Source organism: Bombus affinis, chromosome 7, assembly GCF_024516045.1.
Source record: "Bombus affinis isolate iyBomAffi1 chromosome 7, iyBomAffi1.2, whole genome shotgun sequence".
In the NCBI taxonomy this organism is placed as follows: Eukaryota; Metazoa; Arthropoda; class Insecta; order Hymenoptera; family Apidae; genus Bombus; species Bombus affinis.
In genome coordinates this window covers 2,097,895-2,116,266 of record NC_066350.1, presented here as the reverse complement: position 1 = coordinate 2,116,266, position 18,372 = coordinate 2,097,895, and the positions used below count along the sequence as shown (strand labels likewise).

The window sequence follows — 18,372 nt, the reverse complement described above, 5'->3', positions numbered from 1 at the left end:
AGCCATCTCGTGTCAATGCAAATCGTTCTATGTATACCTTCAGGTTTCATACAGTTTTCGAGGGAAAACCCTGGTATTAAGTGTAAATTTAAATCGATAAATAATTTTTTCTCAAATCGTGTCATAGATTATAACACCAGTCATGGCAGAGAAGAGGTACTTGAGTCTTCGTAGAATCGCTTAAGGATTCAGGCATTGTAAGGTGCGTAATTCTGAAAGTCAACTGCGACGAATTTGACTACTTTCTAAATTTTAAATGGCCGCCTTTCGTTGTTCCGTTGGAAGGCCGGAATACACAGCGCTAAATCACTTTCTAATCTGCAGTGGAAACAGATGTTCATCGTCCGACGAATTGGTAATCGGTGTATTGAAATTACATGGACGGAAATAGCATTACGTGTAATTTCATAATGTTACAGAGGCCCTGAAGATGATGAACAACGTTTGTCCGAATAAAAAGAGGCTATAAAATCTAGCGATTAACTAACAACATTGAAAATTACAATAATTAGATATTTCTTGTTTTTAATCGCGCCTCGTCCGTTTCTTATAAAACTGTATAATAAAGAACTGACGTAAATGTGACCAAATTAATTTAACTGTCAAATAATCGAGCAAGTCAAACAAAATTGAAAAAGAAATACCCTTCTTGAGGAGGAACGTGAGATCATCCGACTCTTTTCAAATGGAACTATCAAACAGGACTGTTGAAATCGTATAAATTCCACGCTAAAACTAGCGATTTAATGCATCTGATGATGCGATTAGAGACGCACGACTATATCTATCGAGAAATTTTCTCGGAAGTGTAGCTATCGGATCGCATCCTCGAGTGGAATCGATCATGCAAAGTTCACGAAGCACAATAGTAACGAGCAAACTATTCCGTTTGTTACTTGTGATAGATAACAATTAAAATCCGAAGAAATAAATTACGACATGGGTAGAATATGCGAGAATTAAAAATCGTTTGAATTGTCAACGATATTTTTGTAATTTATTATATAAGGTATATTTCTCCAAATAGCTTTCTTTTTTTATATCTAAAACGTTTACGTTTATATGAAATCTGAAGTTGTACTGACATAAAAGAAGGTTAACTTTTTCGTATTCTCCCACGTCCTTCTTTATAATATTAATATTACTAACATAGAAATAAGTTTCACAGTTTCACCAACTGCGTTAATTCGCATTAATTCCGAGCAAACAAACATCGAAGCAAATATACTATCAAGAGCCATGCTCTGTAACAACTTGCATTGGTTGCGTATCGCGAGTCCGCAAACAAATCGGTTGATCGTTTAACGCGATCGAGTAATCGGTGCGCTTTGCGGCAGTGTTAATTCCGTTGGTCGAGCAGGCTTTACGATTCCATTTGGTTTACCGATTTCACAACCGCAGACCGCAGTTTCCACTGATGGGCAACGTTGGACGAAATTGAAAAATACTCGATAGAAACCTAGCAGGACAAATTAGTTGCCGATGCCCTAATAAATTCTTGTTGCATCGAATGACAACACGATGCGTGATCGGTAGGCTGCGGCTTCCTTCCTTGAAGTTTCCACATTATTCTGTCTTGCTATACACATACCGTGTTTCTGCTTTCATGTTCGTTTTTTCAATCGTCTCTGTTATGTTCTGTATATGTATAGGTATAACATGGACTCTACAAGGAAAGGCAGGATTAATCAGCTGTTCGGAAACCGATCATCAGCGTCAATTTGACTATTGATCGAAACGAAATCGAATTCCCTAATTCGTATCTAGTAGCAGCGAGTAAGAATCTTGTCGAGTGGTTATCACGTTTCTCGCATCGAACACCATTAATCAAGAAGCTCTCGGTCGCGATTTTCGTGCGGCCGACACGAGCATCGTCGACAAGTTGAGCGTATCTCAACGTGGATCTTAAGGATTCTATTTCGAGAGAGCTGAATTATTGAATTTACTTTTGGTTAATGAGAAATGGTCAATGCGCAGATAGATAGATCTCTTCGGAGATTTCGGTTGTTTGTTTTAGCGAATATGAGTTGTTGATGGAGTTCCGTTACGATGGTACTTTTGATGAATCGACGACTGAGATGCTTTAAATCGTACATAAAATTTTCCCTATCGTTTTAAGTTGATTAAATAATAAGTTTATTGTGTATTTTATGCGAATCTCGTGTTATACTACGAAACTAAAAATGCGAATTAATAAAATAACAAATTGGTCTCTAAAGATACTCGAAAAATGATGTAAATCTTCAATCCTGACATTCCAATATCTTTAAAAATTATAAGTACTTAATTCGAACATTCTAATATTCCTCAAAGTCGCACTAAAGAATCTGAAATTCTCTAAATACCATTCAAATTACAACAAGACTCAAATCTGTAGGCTAAAAGCTTCAAATTCCCTAAATTATACGAATACCTAATTCCAACATTCCAATATTTTAAAAAATCGTAAGCACGCAACCTTGACGTTCTAATGTTTTTAAACATAAGATTTAACTGCATCTAACAGTTTTAAACAAAATCGTTGGTAGTGCGATCGAGTCCTTGTTCTTTGGGCTATCTCTGCCCCTGACTTACGTGCCAACTGCGTTCAGGTGTCGACTGTGTCTTTTCACGACGACGCGACGCTTCTCTCGTTGCAGTCGTGAATGGCGTTCTATGGCGTAATTACGTGGCAGAATTTACACCGGCATAAATTACGGGCCGCGAGTCGACGACCTATAACGCTGGCCGTTTTCACCTTGCGCGAATTAATTGCGGCTCCCGGCATGAATGAGCGTTGACGGAAAAACGGCTGGAGACGTACCGGGGACCCATTTCTGGTCGCCGTTTAATTAATACGTTCACCTCCTGCGGTGAGGAGCCGAATGCGATAACGAATCTCCCCGTTATCGAGTGTCACGATCTAGTCTCTTGTAGCAATAAATATCTTTGATACGATATATCACGAAATATCCAGGATGACCGTGATTCGATAAGAGCGACATTACAATTTGAATGTCACTGTTAAGCGTAATTATCAACGTACGCTTGAATTTCATCAAGGGATTAATCTACATTGGGAATTGGAATCTTTATTCTAATAAAGAAACCGTCTGAGTTTTATAGATTGTATTGCGGAAGTTTCTGCGGTGAAATAGTGCATTCTCGTTTCGTTTAAGATTAGATAATTTACATAGTAAATTTGAAAGTAATGGTCTATAATTTTATTATATCAATTAAGAATTCCCCTTAATTCGTTACTTCGAGTTAACGATGTTTCCTTATTATACATAATAAATACCTAATGAGAATATCATTTATTTCAAACGAAGTGAATCTGAAATAAAAATACCCTCGAGTATCCTTATAATCCATGTGAACACGAAATAGCTTGGATTTTAGCTGTTTTTTTTTTTAATAAAACCCGGTTTTCTGAAGGAAGAACAGGAAATTCGCTTCCATTTTTCAAAAGGTATACTTCTATGATTTAGCATCGTTTCATTCAATCAACATCTGCAATCAGGAAGCGTTAGATTAATTATTAATGTACTATGGACACGAAAGTTTTGATAGAGAGAATCTTTCTGCTGCTTCGTCGTTAATCCGATTATGTACTTCGATGTTGCTTAATCATTTTTCTGTATCCCTACTGGCAACAAGAATTTTATGATTTAAAATTCGAATCCTCTATTCATATATATATATATAACGTTCCGTTACTAGTTGATTAACTTGTCTATAATATGATGTATTACTTTTTGTCATAAATGTCCAAATGTTCTCCCGGCGAAACGATGAAATATTACTATTTTTCGTGTCAAACTGGGAATACTTTGCTTTTCATATAGCAAATGAAATACTTTTCGTAACTCAAAATCACGCCACTCTTGCAACGACTAAGGAATCAAGTTCAAAAGGGGTTAAAAACTTGCCAAAGTCCTGAGCTCTGGTTAGACCGCGTAGAGGGTCCCGTGTCGATCGGGGAGTGCCGGCTCGCGTGGTTCGTAGCGTCGTTGGTAGCGTCGCGCGAGGCCGCGAGGTATCTCTCCTATTCGTTCGGTCATGGGACGTCCCCTCGTGGATCGTAGTCGCTCGATCGTCTGGTGGGGCAGCTCTAGGAGTAGTTGCACGTGGTGGCGCGTATCCTCGGGCGAAATTTCGGTCGTCGTCTGTACGCGTGCACAAACGAGAGTCTCTCTCCTTTCCGTTCTCCTATCCTTGGCGCTCGTAGGCCAGAGGTCTGGTAGGGCAGAGTTCTTAAGGCGGCGATGGTGGTGGCGGTGGTGGTGGTGCACAGCTGCCGACGACGACGCCCGTGTCGCTGGTGGTGGTGGCTGCCGGTGGTGGTATAGTAGTAGTAGTAGTAGTAGCTCTCGGTAAGAGCACATCGTACCACCTCCCATTTCGTCCTCTCGTCGTGCTGGCACACGGCTCTTAGCTATACTTTCGTACGGCGAGCCGTCGTCCCCGTCGTTCAGTCGGTCGGCCGCAACACGACGCTCGATCAGCCGATCAGCTGTTCTCTTTCGCATCGGCTCGCCTTCATCCGACAAAAGCCTACGAACTTCCACGACGGAACCTTTGACTTTTCTCTCGCGGTCTTTCGGTATCTTTCGCCTTCTGGCTCTCTGCTCGCGTTTTCTGACTTCTCCCCGCGCCGTGGTGCCTGCAAGGACTCGACGTCTGTTGGAGCAACGACGAGGTGGTCGAATGCGTTCACGCGACCCTCGAAATTGATGCGCGAACGATCCTCGAAAAGCAACCATGCACGAGCTCGCGCGTGTCCGCTCACTCGTTCCGCTTGCGACGGGCAACGATTCTTGGCTGAAGGCTGATGCCTTTGATGCGATAATTGATTGGTAAATTCGCTGCCAAGGGTGCCTGGTTTTGCTTGTTTCTCTCGTGAAACCATAGAAATGATGTTTAAAGTTACTTATCATTCGATCAAACTATCTTTGCTTTTTCTTCTGAATCTACAATTTACTCTCGAACATTAAAATACTTTTCGAGTAATGAAGGGAACGCAGTTGCACTCGGTGCCCTACAGTTTAAATCTTTTGTAACAGTAACAGTATCGTTTTTCGATGAAACGAGAAACCTAGTTGTTAACCTATTGGTTGAAGGAGACCACCATAGTGAACCATCACAGTGCACAGTGTGTTTAAAAAACGACAATCGTCGCGAAGTGGTGCACAGATGACAACGAATCGTGATTGTGTGATGTGCAGGAGGAAATAGTGCTCGAAAGTGATTATCGCGAGCGATCTAGCGATTGTAACGGATCTGGCACTGGAACCGGCAAACTGGAGATCCTAGGGATGTTCCCGCCGCGAACGGAAGCGCCGACAGCGGACAAGCTGGCGCTCTGTTACGCGCCGCACGTTGACATGACCACGGTGATCGAGGTCGAGGTGCGTTTTCGTTGGAAATTCTATGATTTTCTGTGATCGATTCATTCTGAATATCGAATGCATACCTTTAATGACCCGAAGCAGATGAAATTTTACTTATGCACGCACTGATTTTTCTAAGATAGTTCTGTCATTTCGCGATTTTGGATGAAGATTATTTTATTAATAGTGTTTTCGATACGATAACCAAGTGCAATTATTCGTGTTTATAGCAGATGAAATTTAAACGTTTGCGGGAAAAGAAGCCAGTGTAATTGTGTAGATTATAAAAGCGTAGCGACGATAGCAATCAATTTTGCGATTAATCATCTATTTATCTATGAAAAGATACAAATTATATCCAATTTCGTTGCTCGAAGAGAAGGAAGTTGTTTGAGCCGAGTTTCATGCACTGATTACGCTTGAGTAATGTATTAAAAATATATAAAAACATAATTCACCATTAACTCGAATTTGCATGAAACTGCATCGTAGAATATATTTCAATCAGCTTCAATCTCGATAAAACGTAAAGAGTAATTCATACTATAACGTAGTTCACGATCATCATCGTAAAACAAATATTTTTCTTACGATCCAATCAATATTAGTAGAATCAATCATGAAATTTAGTAGTGAAAACAGATACTCGTATTAGACTTTTGAGCAATCAAATCTCAAACTCTTTCCATATATCTATCGCCTGCGATCTTCAAGTTAATAATCTCCATGATACGTGATCCCATGATAGTTGGTGGAAATAAAACTTTCACTACGCAATAAAAATACTCGTTGCCGTAATCGTCGAACAAGTAGGCGTAGCAGAAAATCAAAGTGTTAAAGATTAGGTACTATTTCTGTCTAGTTAAATCTTCCAATATACATCATTTTTTCATTCACATTTAGAATTCTATGAAAGTATTTCATAAAACGTGTTGGCGTTCTACAGTTAAATTTCTTTTGGCTTATAAAAAGAAAATTATCATAAATATCAATTTCATTATTTTGACAATGCAAATGAAACTAAATTAGTGACAATGGAATAGTACAATTGCATAATACATATATTATTCAGGTTACCTACCGCTATCGAAGGTTAAGTACGATACAGTAAATAAAAAATGTTGGAGAGTTCTCACAAACGTTCAACACTGTTAATTTCTTTTCTAGTTATTTATTCGTAATCTACAATCTGTCGATTTCGACACGGGGCCGACTTATTGGTTATTAATTGTCTACATGTCATATGTGGCAAGAAGGACGATTTCTCCCGACCTTATCAATAGCGATCTCAGCTGGAAAGTTCGGCTATGCGTCTTGTGAAATGAATCGGTCGTTTGCAGGTTGCTCCCAAGCCGAAATTTTATGCGTGTATCGTGTCAGATCGTTTTGATCGAGCTTGTTATTAAACGATCGTCGTCTTTTTTTTGCGCCACGATCTATGTAGTTCCTGACTTCTTACATTACTTTCTTCGCTTCGATCAATCTTCTACAGCCGTATGTCGGTATCGAGCCGATACGAAAATGATTTTTACGCTTTCAAAGGACACGATTCGGCGAATAACTGGCATTCGAGTTAATTATTAAGCGAGGAAGTTGAATCCACGAGATTACTCGGAAACAGATAGTAACTGGAATATTATTGTTGCGACTATTTCTTTAAAATTCATTGGTATCGTTGTATTTTTCTAGCCTTGTAATTACTGTCTCCTCCGCTGCTCCATACGAAACGTTTCCCGCGTTTGCCTATTTGATCCTCCTATCTTGTATAATGTCTGTATAATACCGTACTTGTAAATTCGATTCACTATCAAACTGCAACATTTACGTTTCTTTAAATCATTTTTTTATGTGCGATCGCGTTTACGTATTTTCTTTCCGAATACGCGAAACGTCGCATCCAATTTTGGATTAAGCTACCCTGCACGACAAACAGTTCGTTGTACACGCTGTCCGCAGATAATTCTTAAGGAAATGGAAATATTTAAATCGATGAATATAAAGCCGTAACGATGAGGTATTAACGACAACAATACGAATCGAAGCGTTTTCTCGATGATCTTATTTAAATGAGAAAATTTAACTGTCCGATATATTCAAATCAGATGTTTAACCACGTAAGAAATTGATGACGCGTGTCCGTTTGGAAGGTGAACCAGACACGTGAAAGTCAAACCTATAATGGTCGAGTAACAAACATTACTGCAAATTGAAATACGCCTTAATGGGGCTCCGTTTGGCATCGAAGATGAAACGGTACTTGTGCACGGGTTCGTAACGACGCGGCTCGTTAAACGACGACAAATATTTCGTACGGAATAAAACGAGGTACAGCGGTCTGTTGCAATGACCCAGGCCCTGCCTACCCGACATAGATTTCGAAATAACGATTTGGAAAGCGACTTGGAAAGCGACAAAGCTGAATTTTGTCTCATTAAACATCGGTATCGGGCAGATTAGGCCAGATTATGGTATTTGGCCAAGTGAGAGTTCCCTTTTATAACGGGTCCTTCCGCTCAATTTTCGGCCTATCATCGTTAAATTCCGTTACGAACAGTTCGAGTCGCGATGTTTCACCCTACATGGATACTGTGCCTATCAAATACTTTATTTCTAACGTACGAAAGTCTTTTTTGAAAAATGTTCTTAGGGATGAAATTAGCGAAGAGATCAGATGTTATACCGCTTGTTGTCTTTTGGTTTGGTTTGGTGATACCACAGCTTTGAAATGTTCGAAGTCAAAATAATATTTAAGAGTATACTGATGTATTATATCTCTGATGACTTTATGTCTGGACAAGTCTTCACAAAGTTTCTAATCAATAGTGTATAATCATCGTGTAGATGAACGTATACTACCATTAAGTAAAATTCATCTCATTCACGAGTGGCATTCGCTTTTAAATTGCCTTACATAATTAGAATCGACAAATGACATCCAAATGGACCGTCGTATGGATAGGAAAAAAGGTACACGCGTTGGCCCATCGTTGCTTATAGAGATGTTCGAGATCGTATCACCAGAACAGAAACCTAATGGCTTGCACCGGTATAGTGTCTATAGAAAGCCTTTCTGCCGATATTCAGATACATCACAGATCGATACTATCTATCGGAATAATATCGCGTAATCGTTCCATCGAAAGATCACGTGGACCAGATTGGGTTCCGTTTTCATCGAGCGAAAAATTTTGAAATCCGCGCAAAAGCGTCGTAATCTTGGAAATTACGAACGTGGATTCTGTTTGTGCATTGTCCGGTCGTATGATTAGAATTCTGAGTTTTGATTTTGGAAATACATTACCTGTGTTCTAGCGAAAAAGAATTTCGTAATTTAAAAAAAAAAATTAGTTTAAAGATAAGCGAATAGAATTTTTATTAAACGCTTAGTTTGCTAATACTTGTGGAATTTTCAAAATATTTAGTTACTGATTTGTAAACTATAAATATATTTTTAATTATCCTAGGTCTATCAATAATCGTATAATAATATTTCCTTTCATTTCGTTTCAAGCAATTATGTAGACTGAAAAGTACATTTGTACATACAATTCGCTATATTTTCAAAGGTGAAACATGCTTAATCACAGCTCAGCAATTTGCTTCGATGATCTTGCGATTTGTGACTGATATTTCATGCAGTCGATAGTTCGTAGAGATTCTGATATGCCTAGCTTTTAACGCGGAGATGTTTATCGAAATTTTGTAACAGCGTCGAACAGAAATTAGAAAGATGTATTCGAAGAAAATATCGGAAACGAATATACCTAAAATAGTTGAAGATTGATAATCAGTCCCAAACAATAATTATTTGCTCGTAAAATTCCTAAGCCCACTTAATGCCAATGTAAAGTGATTATAGAAGATTTATGAACTTTCTATAACAACGTTCGAACACTGTAATTTTATCCTTTTCTACGACGTACCGGAAGCTTCTGTCTCTCAATTCTGAAGTAATTCTTCTGAACGTGTTAATTTTAGTGGAAGCATACTTTTATAAGAAAGGAAGACTATTCAAATGCACAATAGAAACCAATTTTACTGAATTTTTATCGAATATGTCAAGTAGGTTGTTTCTTAACGGAGAACGTCTTTAAATACGCAATTGAAACGTAAAAAGTAAGCGAATTAATTTTAGTTCAATCTACAATTTAGGCTTTTACGATATAAGTATGACATGGTATATTTTACATGCAGATGTTTATTGTAAAGCATGGAGTTTCTGGGTAAATAAATTGTTACGTCAGAAATATAAATTATCTGACCAGTTAAGTTATCTTAATCATTTAGTTTGGTAATTAATCTTATTGGACCATCGAAAATTGCAATGTCAGAGTACAAGACAACAAATTTAATTTAATTAAACTAAAAACTTACTCCTCACACACAGACACACACACACACACACACACACACACACACACACGCGAAGAATTACGAAACGTTTATAAAAGCGGCCTCGTCGCATGCTTTTTCATGTTTTAAAAATTTATACATTTTATTCACCTGCCACTGACCAAAGAATTTCAAATAAACTTTCTTATTCGTGTCATCCGTTATAGTTCGGTGCCGGATAAATTATCGAAAATTGCACGACCGAATGGAGGAAATCGCTATCGATTTATGAGTGCCTGAAAGGAGCGACGTTCACGATTAAGCGACGAGTTTTCCTCATGGTCGCTTATCACTCCTAATAACACTTTATCGCGTTATCGAGAGCTTGGTGGTCGGTGACGCTCGTTCGACTCTCATATGATTTCCTCAAAAAAGATCTATACCACGCCTATATTCCGTCCCTAAGTTATTTTCGTTACGTTATGTGCTAAAAGATTTGCATGGTATTTATTCGCGTTTGTGTTCACCACCTTCGAGAAATAAGCGCCACTGTTTCATATACCCGTCGTTTATAGTAATGGCAGACCTCCAACGCCGCTGACATGATTTTTTTTCTTTTCTTTTCTTTTCTTCTCTCTCGATACCAGCGCACATTAGTCACCGCAATTACTGGTGGCCAGCAATTTTTTAATAGCGGCGAAAGTTACGGTCGACGACGAACGTGAATGTGTGTCGAAGAACGCGCGTATCTCTGCTCGCTTTTATTATGGTTATTACTTTTTATTTCCTGCGTTTCTTTTTCTTTTGATGTGTCCTTATATATGACGTTGTTGGAAACAATTGAACTTGCTCACGAGAGAAAATTTTAATCCTTTAAGCGCTGCTACGTTTTCATAAGTCGTTCCGTCTAGCCGCAAACGAATTGCAGCCGATGTTTGAACGGATTTTTAGTTAGGGGATTAAAATTTAAAAATGCGATGGAGAATGATAACAGTGTAAAGCGAGTGAATTATAGAAAAACTGTACGAGTAAACTACGAAAAGCATAAAATGTCTGAGCTCTACCATAAGATATTCCCAAATACTTTTTACGACGACAAGTATCTAACATATCTCGTGATATATATATAGTAATGAATGAATTTTTCTGCGAACAGGACCGATTAACTGGTCACGGGGGTATTTCCTCGCTGGGCGGTGGAAATTCCTCGCCGTATTCCGGCGCCCATCACCACGGTCACAGAGGCAATGGAAACGGCAGTGGGATGCCCCATCACGGGGGCGCATCGTTGCCCACCGCCTCCGACTTTCAACCACCGTACTTTCCACCCCCGTTCCCTTCGCATCATCATGCGCCGGCGAGCCCTCAACATCCGGGTCTTGGCCAGCCACAACATCTCGATTACCTCGTCGGCGATCCATACACGCAGACGCTCAACACGTTGCATCAACATCACTATAATCACTTGAGTGCCGCTGTCACGGCTGGCCAGAGGAGTGGTGATCTCAGGAGGGACGCAGAGGGCATCCATGTGGTGAGTAATCGCTTCGATGAGTTATTAGTAGGATTTAACCCTTTCGTCCCTAAAGTCAACCGCAGTCGTCAATCAGTTCAGCTTACAAATATAAATCTGTTTATTACTAGGAGTATTTTGATCGATTTTAAGATGTTTATAATGTGAAAGAAATACGAAGCATCTCCAGAAGGAAATAAAAATTAAGTTAAATCGTAAGATTAGGTCCAATCTCGCATCGTGCGCGAACGATAAATGTTACATTGTTGAAATTTTGCGTTAATAATATTTTACGATTCAACGTATTTATGTTTCTACTAGGAAGGTAACACGCTCTTGTATATTGCATCATTAAAATATGAATATCTAAGTATGCTGATTCGCGTAGCGCGATCGGTAGAAAATTGCAGCGATGTTTCATCGTTCGTCCTCATCGAATCATAATTACAATAATTCACTGTATCAGAATACGTAGTGCGTACCGAGAAAAACTGTCTTTAGTTTATTGTGTTTCAAAATGTTTGCGAGATAAAATTTTATTTCAAATACACGCATAACTATTTTTTATGATAAAGACTGTAATTATTTTACGCTAACAGATTACTAACATATGTGCATATATACACTCTGAAACTTTATCGCTTTCCCATCATCGCATTCGTTATGATCCTACGGTAATGTACGGTAAATGCCATTTGCCGTATATTATAGTTATGGTAATTAATATCTTTGTCCTATTAAAAAATGAAAGACTTATACCATGGTAGAAAGTCGACGTCGGAATTAAATATTCGCATTAATTCTTAAACGACTAGATATTACGCATATCTTAAAATTGTCTATTAATTATTTATATTTCATTAACATTTTTCTCAATTTAGCGGTCTATCTCAGTCTATATCGAGTAAATATTCAGAAACATTATCTTCGTTAATTAGATTTACTACGTTAATTAGATATACTACTTTTTTTGGTGCTAGTGTTTTACTATATAAACTTTCAAAACTTGCCTATTGCTTCTCACATTTTATAACAACAAAACCACCGTTTATATGAGTTTCACTTATACGAACGAAATTATAGTTAGCGTTTGATTAAATGAATTCTTCCTGGTTAAATCTATTTGTCTGAACGCGAATTCCTACTACAATGTATGGATGAAAAATCATAAGAGGTAGAAACTTCTATTACATAAATTACATATCTGCCTGCCAGTAAGTTCGTATAAATAGATTTCCACTGTATACAAATAAGAATAGGACAAATATAATAGAAACAGAAGTCCCAAGACCCAATTTAACCATACCCTACATCAAATTAAACACCACTTATTCGCTGTAATAATTGCCGAAACAATAGTACGCGAATCATCGATAAAACAAAATCTATTTCGAAGTAAATCGATAAACGATGATTCTGAAACGCGTTCTTGTTCTCGCGGAAATACGGTCGTTTGGTTGTCAAGATCATCCTGGGGGTTTGCGCGTAAAATCGAAGCGCGCGAAGATCCGGTCACGTGCACGTCCGGCTGGCTCATTAGAAAAGGTACGCGGCGTGTTATTTGTAGGATGGGCCGCTGGCGGTTGAACAGCAGGGGGATGCGTAATAATGGCCGGCTATCGATCTATTAGACGTATCGCGACCAATAAGTCGGCCCGTGACATCGGTGATTACGATCGTTGATCCCACGAAGAGCACGCGAGGAGTCGAGACGCGCGACATTTGCATTTGCCACGGTTCTGCGTGCCTGTCCTCGCTCCAATGGGTGGGATAGCCTGGTCAGGTATTAACGTAACTCGAAAGAAACGATCGACTCTCGGCTAGTCAGAAGAACCGGCCAGCAGGAAGTCGAGGATCAACGTAACGTTTTGTTCCCGATTAGTTGGATTTTTCTGGTTTACGGATGGATCGTGTGGTTTCTTGCCTGTTCTCGATCGTCTCTCTCCGCTTCGCTGTCTAACCGTCGCACGTCGAATACGCGGAGAACAGCTCCATGTTAAGTATACCCGCAGCAGGCTTTTTGTTTAAAGAAGTGCGAGAGTATTGTTTGTTCTAGCGGGAATCGTAAGTACGTGGACGAGTCGTGGCATAGTCGCGGTCTTCCTGGGTAGACGCGGTCTATTTCCGTAAAGTAGAAAATTTATTCCCTCGGCTGTATTTGGAGAAGCATTGACTGTCTACCGATAGTTCGACGGGGTTACGGATGGGTTAAAGGAGGAAGACTTTGGAATTGTCTATCGAGCGAAAGAGTTGTTAGAAGATGATCTCGCTTATGGGTTCTGTTAAGATCAAATTTGTGAAGAGTTTAGAAATTGTCAATTATTTTTTTTTTTTTTTTTAGTTAGGATAAGTAGTTCGTGTTTGTAACACGTTCGTTAGAATTATAGATCAAAACGTCCACAAAATATCACATTTTATTTCTTGCATCTTCTTGCGAGGTATTCAACAATAGAATATATTTTTACTGTAATCGATAATTATCTAAGGCTTGTGATTTACAAGCTTGATTTAATCATTAAAAAGCAAGTGTATTATTTGAAGGATCTAGATTCCCAAACAAATTCACGTGGAGCATAACGCGCCTTTGCTCATAGTAACGGAACACCGTGCTACCACGTATTTAGGGTAACTTCAGACCTCTAATAATACTCACGATAATAGTATTTGCGGTACACCTTACCCGAATAGCTTTTATGAAAGTATCACCCTAATTATAGCGGGGGGACGCGCGTAAACCACGCTGTGGATTATGTTTTGGGCGGTTTCCATAGGTGTCGTGTGACGTTCGCGCAAAAAAGACCAGGTTCGACGAAATTCGACACGCGGCCGAAGAATACGTTTAGTTTCGCACAGATCGAAACTGGCCAGAAGAACAGAAAAGCGGGTTCGGTTTAACGCATCTGTCTGCGCCATATGCAGTCTCGTATTGCGAGCCTGAAATTCTGTATCGAAAATTATTTATTTCGCGCCTCGTAAAACGAGTAAAACTGTACTTTGATATTGGCAAAGAAGGCGTTAGGAATTCACAATTACGTTCGGATTGAAATTTATTTAGTAAAGCTATTGCAAATGCACGGACTCGTTAATTTCATTTTGTTAACAGCAACTTCATAATCACGATTTATTTTCTATCGTCGATGTTTACTATGAAGTGAAATTGGTATAATTTGCTGAAAATAACGAATTATAATACAATGGATTATGTACAATACGAAAATGCAGAATAACATATTATTTAATTTTTATGGGATGTTACAAAGCAAATTCGTTTCATATCGATATTTGTAAATATGTAGAATGTTCCACTAGAAACTCGGCTTTAAAATATTTTGCCGACCTACGAGATTGAAATATCGATTATTTCGAGCAGTACAACCCCTTGTAGCTTATCTTGGTTTGCCTAAAGCGCATTCTTCAAAGGAGGGTGGCCGATCTTGTTCTCAATGAAACCTAACATCGATCCAATCTCGCGATTCGCGAGCATAATAAAGTATTGAGCACATCCTTCGATTACTTTTATCGCTCACTTTCACTATTTATCCTAAATGTTACTGTAAATTTTGTTTTCTTCTAGACGATAGAAAGTAAATCTTTACCGATGATAATGAATTCACCCTTAAAGAGATTAATTACGAATGATGAATTGAAAGCTTTATTTCGAGAATGATGAAATCTTAAAGCAGGCATAGCGAAATTTCCGTAAAGTTACGCGATTATCATGGTTCCAGGAGACTTTCGGCCTGCTAGGAGAGAAGATAGTTGTAGACGGGGCATAAAGTCTCAAACTCCTTTCCCAAACTATACGCAGTAACGGCGTCTTGCATAGTTGATCGTAGTTAGGGAACTTGTCGCGATGACTATGCGTCGACTCGCGTCACCCTTAGAGTTTTCGGTTTGGTATCTCTGCCACGAGCATCGAGAACGACAACGATGCGAGATTATGCTTCGACAGCTTCAAGGGGACACGCCGTTCGAAACCACTTTGAGGGTTCGAAAGCACGTAATTATATATGGACTAGATTATCAAATCTAAAAAATTAACGACTCCTTCGTCATTGTCTTAATTACTATAATTCAAAAGTTATTAATCTTGCGGTAGAAAAATAAAATTGGAAACTGTTCTACATTCTATCGCGTGTAAAAAAAAGTGAAAGTTCAGCGAAGGTTCCTTTAAATCACATTTCCTGTACCCCAAATAGATTACCATGGAATATAAATTGCCTACTTCCAAGCTTAATTATACATTTATATCGTTACAAAGTCATATACGATTAGAAAAATTGGATGGATGAAATATTTTTGTTATTTCCTTCGTCTACGATTTCTTCCAGCTGCGATGCATTCTAATATTTTGGGAATGGGCCACCCTCTTGAACCATCGCGTTCGTTGCCCTCCCTCGAGTAATTTACTTATTAAATTTTCGGCTGACCTTTGGCATTCCCTCGGGGAGAATGCCAGGGACGCGTTTACTTTGACTGAAATATGCCAAGCGTTGCAATCCTTAAGACGGTATCGGAGATGCGTAAAAGAGGTAAACGATTCCTCCACCCTGTTCTTTTGGTTTTAATTTGCTCTCTCGTTTACATGACACGTGAAATTTGCGTTGCATGGGAGACACGGTGAAAAATTTACAGGATCAAGTACGGTATAAACGCGTGGGCCCAACTCGTCAAGGTAACATTGGATCGGCGTGTAATCGGAAATCACCGATCACTCGATAAAACGATTAATAAACGCCATTTCATCTGCCGATGACTAATGTTACGTCATACTCGATCTAACTGAACAACAATGATACGGTAGTTTCTAGTCAAATGATTAAGGGAAACGAGAGGTATGCAGGTAATGAATAACGTTGTCTACAGTTGCAGAAAAATCGATAGAGCTGTTTTCTTTCCTGGAGATCTTGTTGATAAAGATGAAAAATTAAAAATTGTAGTTTCCTTATGTAACGTATTACGAATCAAATAATTATTACTTGTGCCTTAAGATACCGTAAATCTATCATAAATATGTATCACAATCTGCATCGTAAATATATTTATACATAAATGTATGTGTAAATTGATTGATCGTAAAATCTGTGTCGAACATACAATTTATAATCATGTTTACACTAGTGCTGGGAGTTTAATACGTATTTGAAAACTACGAAAACCAAAGTTTGTAGTCGATGTAAATAAAATCGTGTGCGCTCTATTTCATGAGAAACGTTTTACAAAGAAGAAAGAACAGATGATGATACGCTTCCGAAAAAGAGACGACAATGCCAATAATCAAGCAAGTGGTTCGGCCGATTCCAATAGTTTTATCCTTGAAAACGAGCAGCCTCGTGCTTCCTCTATACACCATAGCCCACGCGTTTTATACTGAATTATAGTATCTCGTCTGAATCCCTTCACAATCTCACATTTATGCTCGAGAGAGTACAATTTGTGACAGCCTCTTCGATAAGGGATCTTACGATTCAGAAAATCTGCCTCATTGTGGGACGTCTTTCTCACGGGGAAGAGTTAAATATCCAGTTGTTACGGAACAATGACGATAATCTAGATACGTTCTTCTCATTTTATTAACAAGAATATTTACCTTATGAGATTAAAAAATTGCATTGAAAAAAGTAAACAATTGCAATAAAAATCCGCATTATTTAAAACTATCTTTGATCGAATTTACGGTTATACTATTGCGAAAGAGCTTCTGCAACAGATACACCATACTTTCCTTCATCTCGAATGCGTACTCGCTTTCCTCTTAAATCAATAAAAATACCTTCTTCTTTAACATAAATCTTTACATTGTCTGAAAGAACAAAGAAAAGAAAATATATACTTTTTATTTGTACTCAAACAATTTCATTACACGTCTACACCACTAATATAACATTCTGTCGAATCATCAGCCAACATAATCAAACCTCAACATCTTCCATTTCCTTAAACTCCATCGACCACCAATTTCCAACGGTCCGACCATCAAATATTTGCTCGCTCGCATAACAGGTATTATCTGCAAAAATGTTACGTAACTCTGAATCTCGATTAACGTGACAAAAAGGAGAAGGTAAAGGCGTGCATGTGTGTAAGTACGTGTGTGTGTGTGTCGAATTACACAAGAGGAAATATGGGTAAGACTCGCTAGATCGTCGATCGGAAGGGATCGCCGTGATATCCGCGGCGTGGTCCCATTTATCAGTATCGATACCGCGAATGCCGACCGTCGTGACTTCACCTCACCGCGGCGTTTAACGAGAGAAAGGCGATCACATTTCATCTCATTAGTCGGCTGGCATGGTTACATCAATTTATAACTAACGCGGGCCGTCGATAGATACCGGTAGGTAGCGCTCGACCACTTAGCCGAGTTAATTAGCACCGCGTTTCTATTTCTTTGGTCGCGTGAAAGCCGGACTCTAAATGGTCAGGACGTCGCATACGATGAATCGTGCGATTTTCGATGTACGACAGCTCGGATATCGCGGCAATTCGCGACCTAAGTCCTAAAACGGTCGTAATTTTTATAGCTAACAAAATTCTCGTTTGTATTTTATCGATTCTATTATTTTTATTAACCCATTATGGACCACCGTTGCGTTAATGCAACATTTCATTTGCAGATATTCTTGCAATCAATATACATTATCAAATTCTGCTTTCTAACATTGCGATCGTGAAAGGCAATTCCAAGAATTCGCTCAATATCTTTTTCGAGATTTCAAAGAAGTTACAGTATTTGCAACGTTATTTGGGAAAAATTGGGTCGAATATTTTACGAACGTTCATGTTAAAAAAGTATTGATTAATGTTTGGATTTTAAGATTAAATACCACAAGACTGAACAATTTCATGTTTATCGAATGCACATAGCTATTGATCATATCGAAGTTCATCATCGAGTTTCGCTAATCGGGATCTGCAACATCGCTATGACATTCATGTTGATAAATGAGCTAGGTAACCTATGCCTGCTGAAATGTAAATGAGGTTATAGGTGTACATGCGCTTTTTTGGGATAGCATGTTTGCATGATGAGACGACGGTGTACGGCTAATTTGCCACTCTCGGGTATTAATATTAATGTCAGTGTCCGGTGGGTGATGAAGAATGTTGTAAGTAGTTAATTAGATGTGAGAAATTGTAGGGTGATTTGTATTA

At 38.7% G+C, this 18,372-nt stretch overlaps 2 protein-coding genes across 8 annotated transcripts in view; one reads left to right on the top strand and one right to left on the bottom strand.

Annotated features, from left to right (window-relative positions):
* LOC126918395 (chymotrypsin-1-like) overlaps positions 1-18,372 on the bottom strand; it is a 253,434-nt gene that overhangs the window by 176,382 nt on the left and 58,680 nt on the right. The gene's annotated exons all lie outside the window — the stretch shown is intronic.
* Positions 1-18,372, top strand: part of LOC126918364 (transcription factor AP-2-epsilon) — a 201,292-nt gene that overhangs the window by 145,315 nt on the left and 37,605 nt on the right. For 6 of the 7 annotated variants that reach the window (XM_050726194.1, XM_050726197.1, XM_050726196.1 and 3 more), the window contains one exon: positions 10,861-11,238. In XM_050726194.1, the coding sequence (XP_050582151.1) occupies positions 10,861-11,238 (378 nt within the window). Of the gene's footprint in view, positions 1-4,334; positions 5,391-10,860; positions 11,239-18,372 lie in introns of those variants that run through there. The other variant, XM_050726193.1, reaches the window with a different exon arrangement.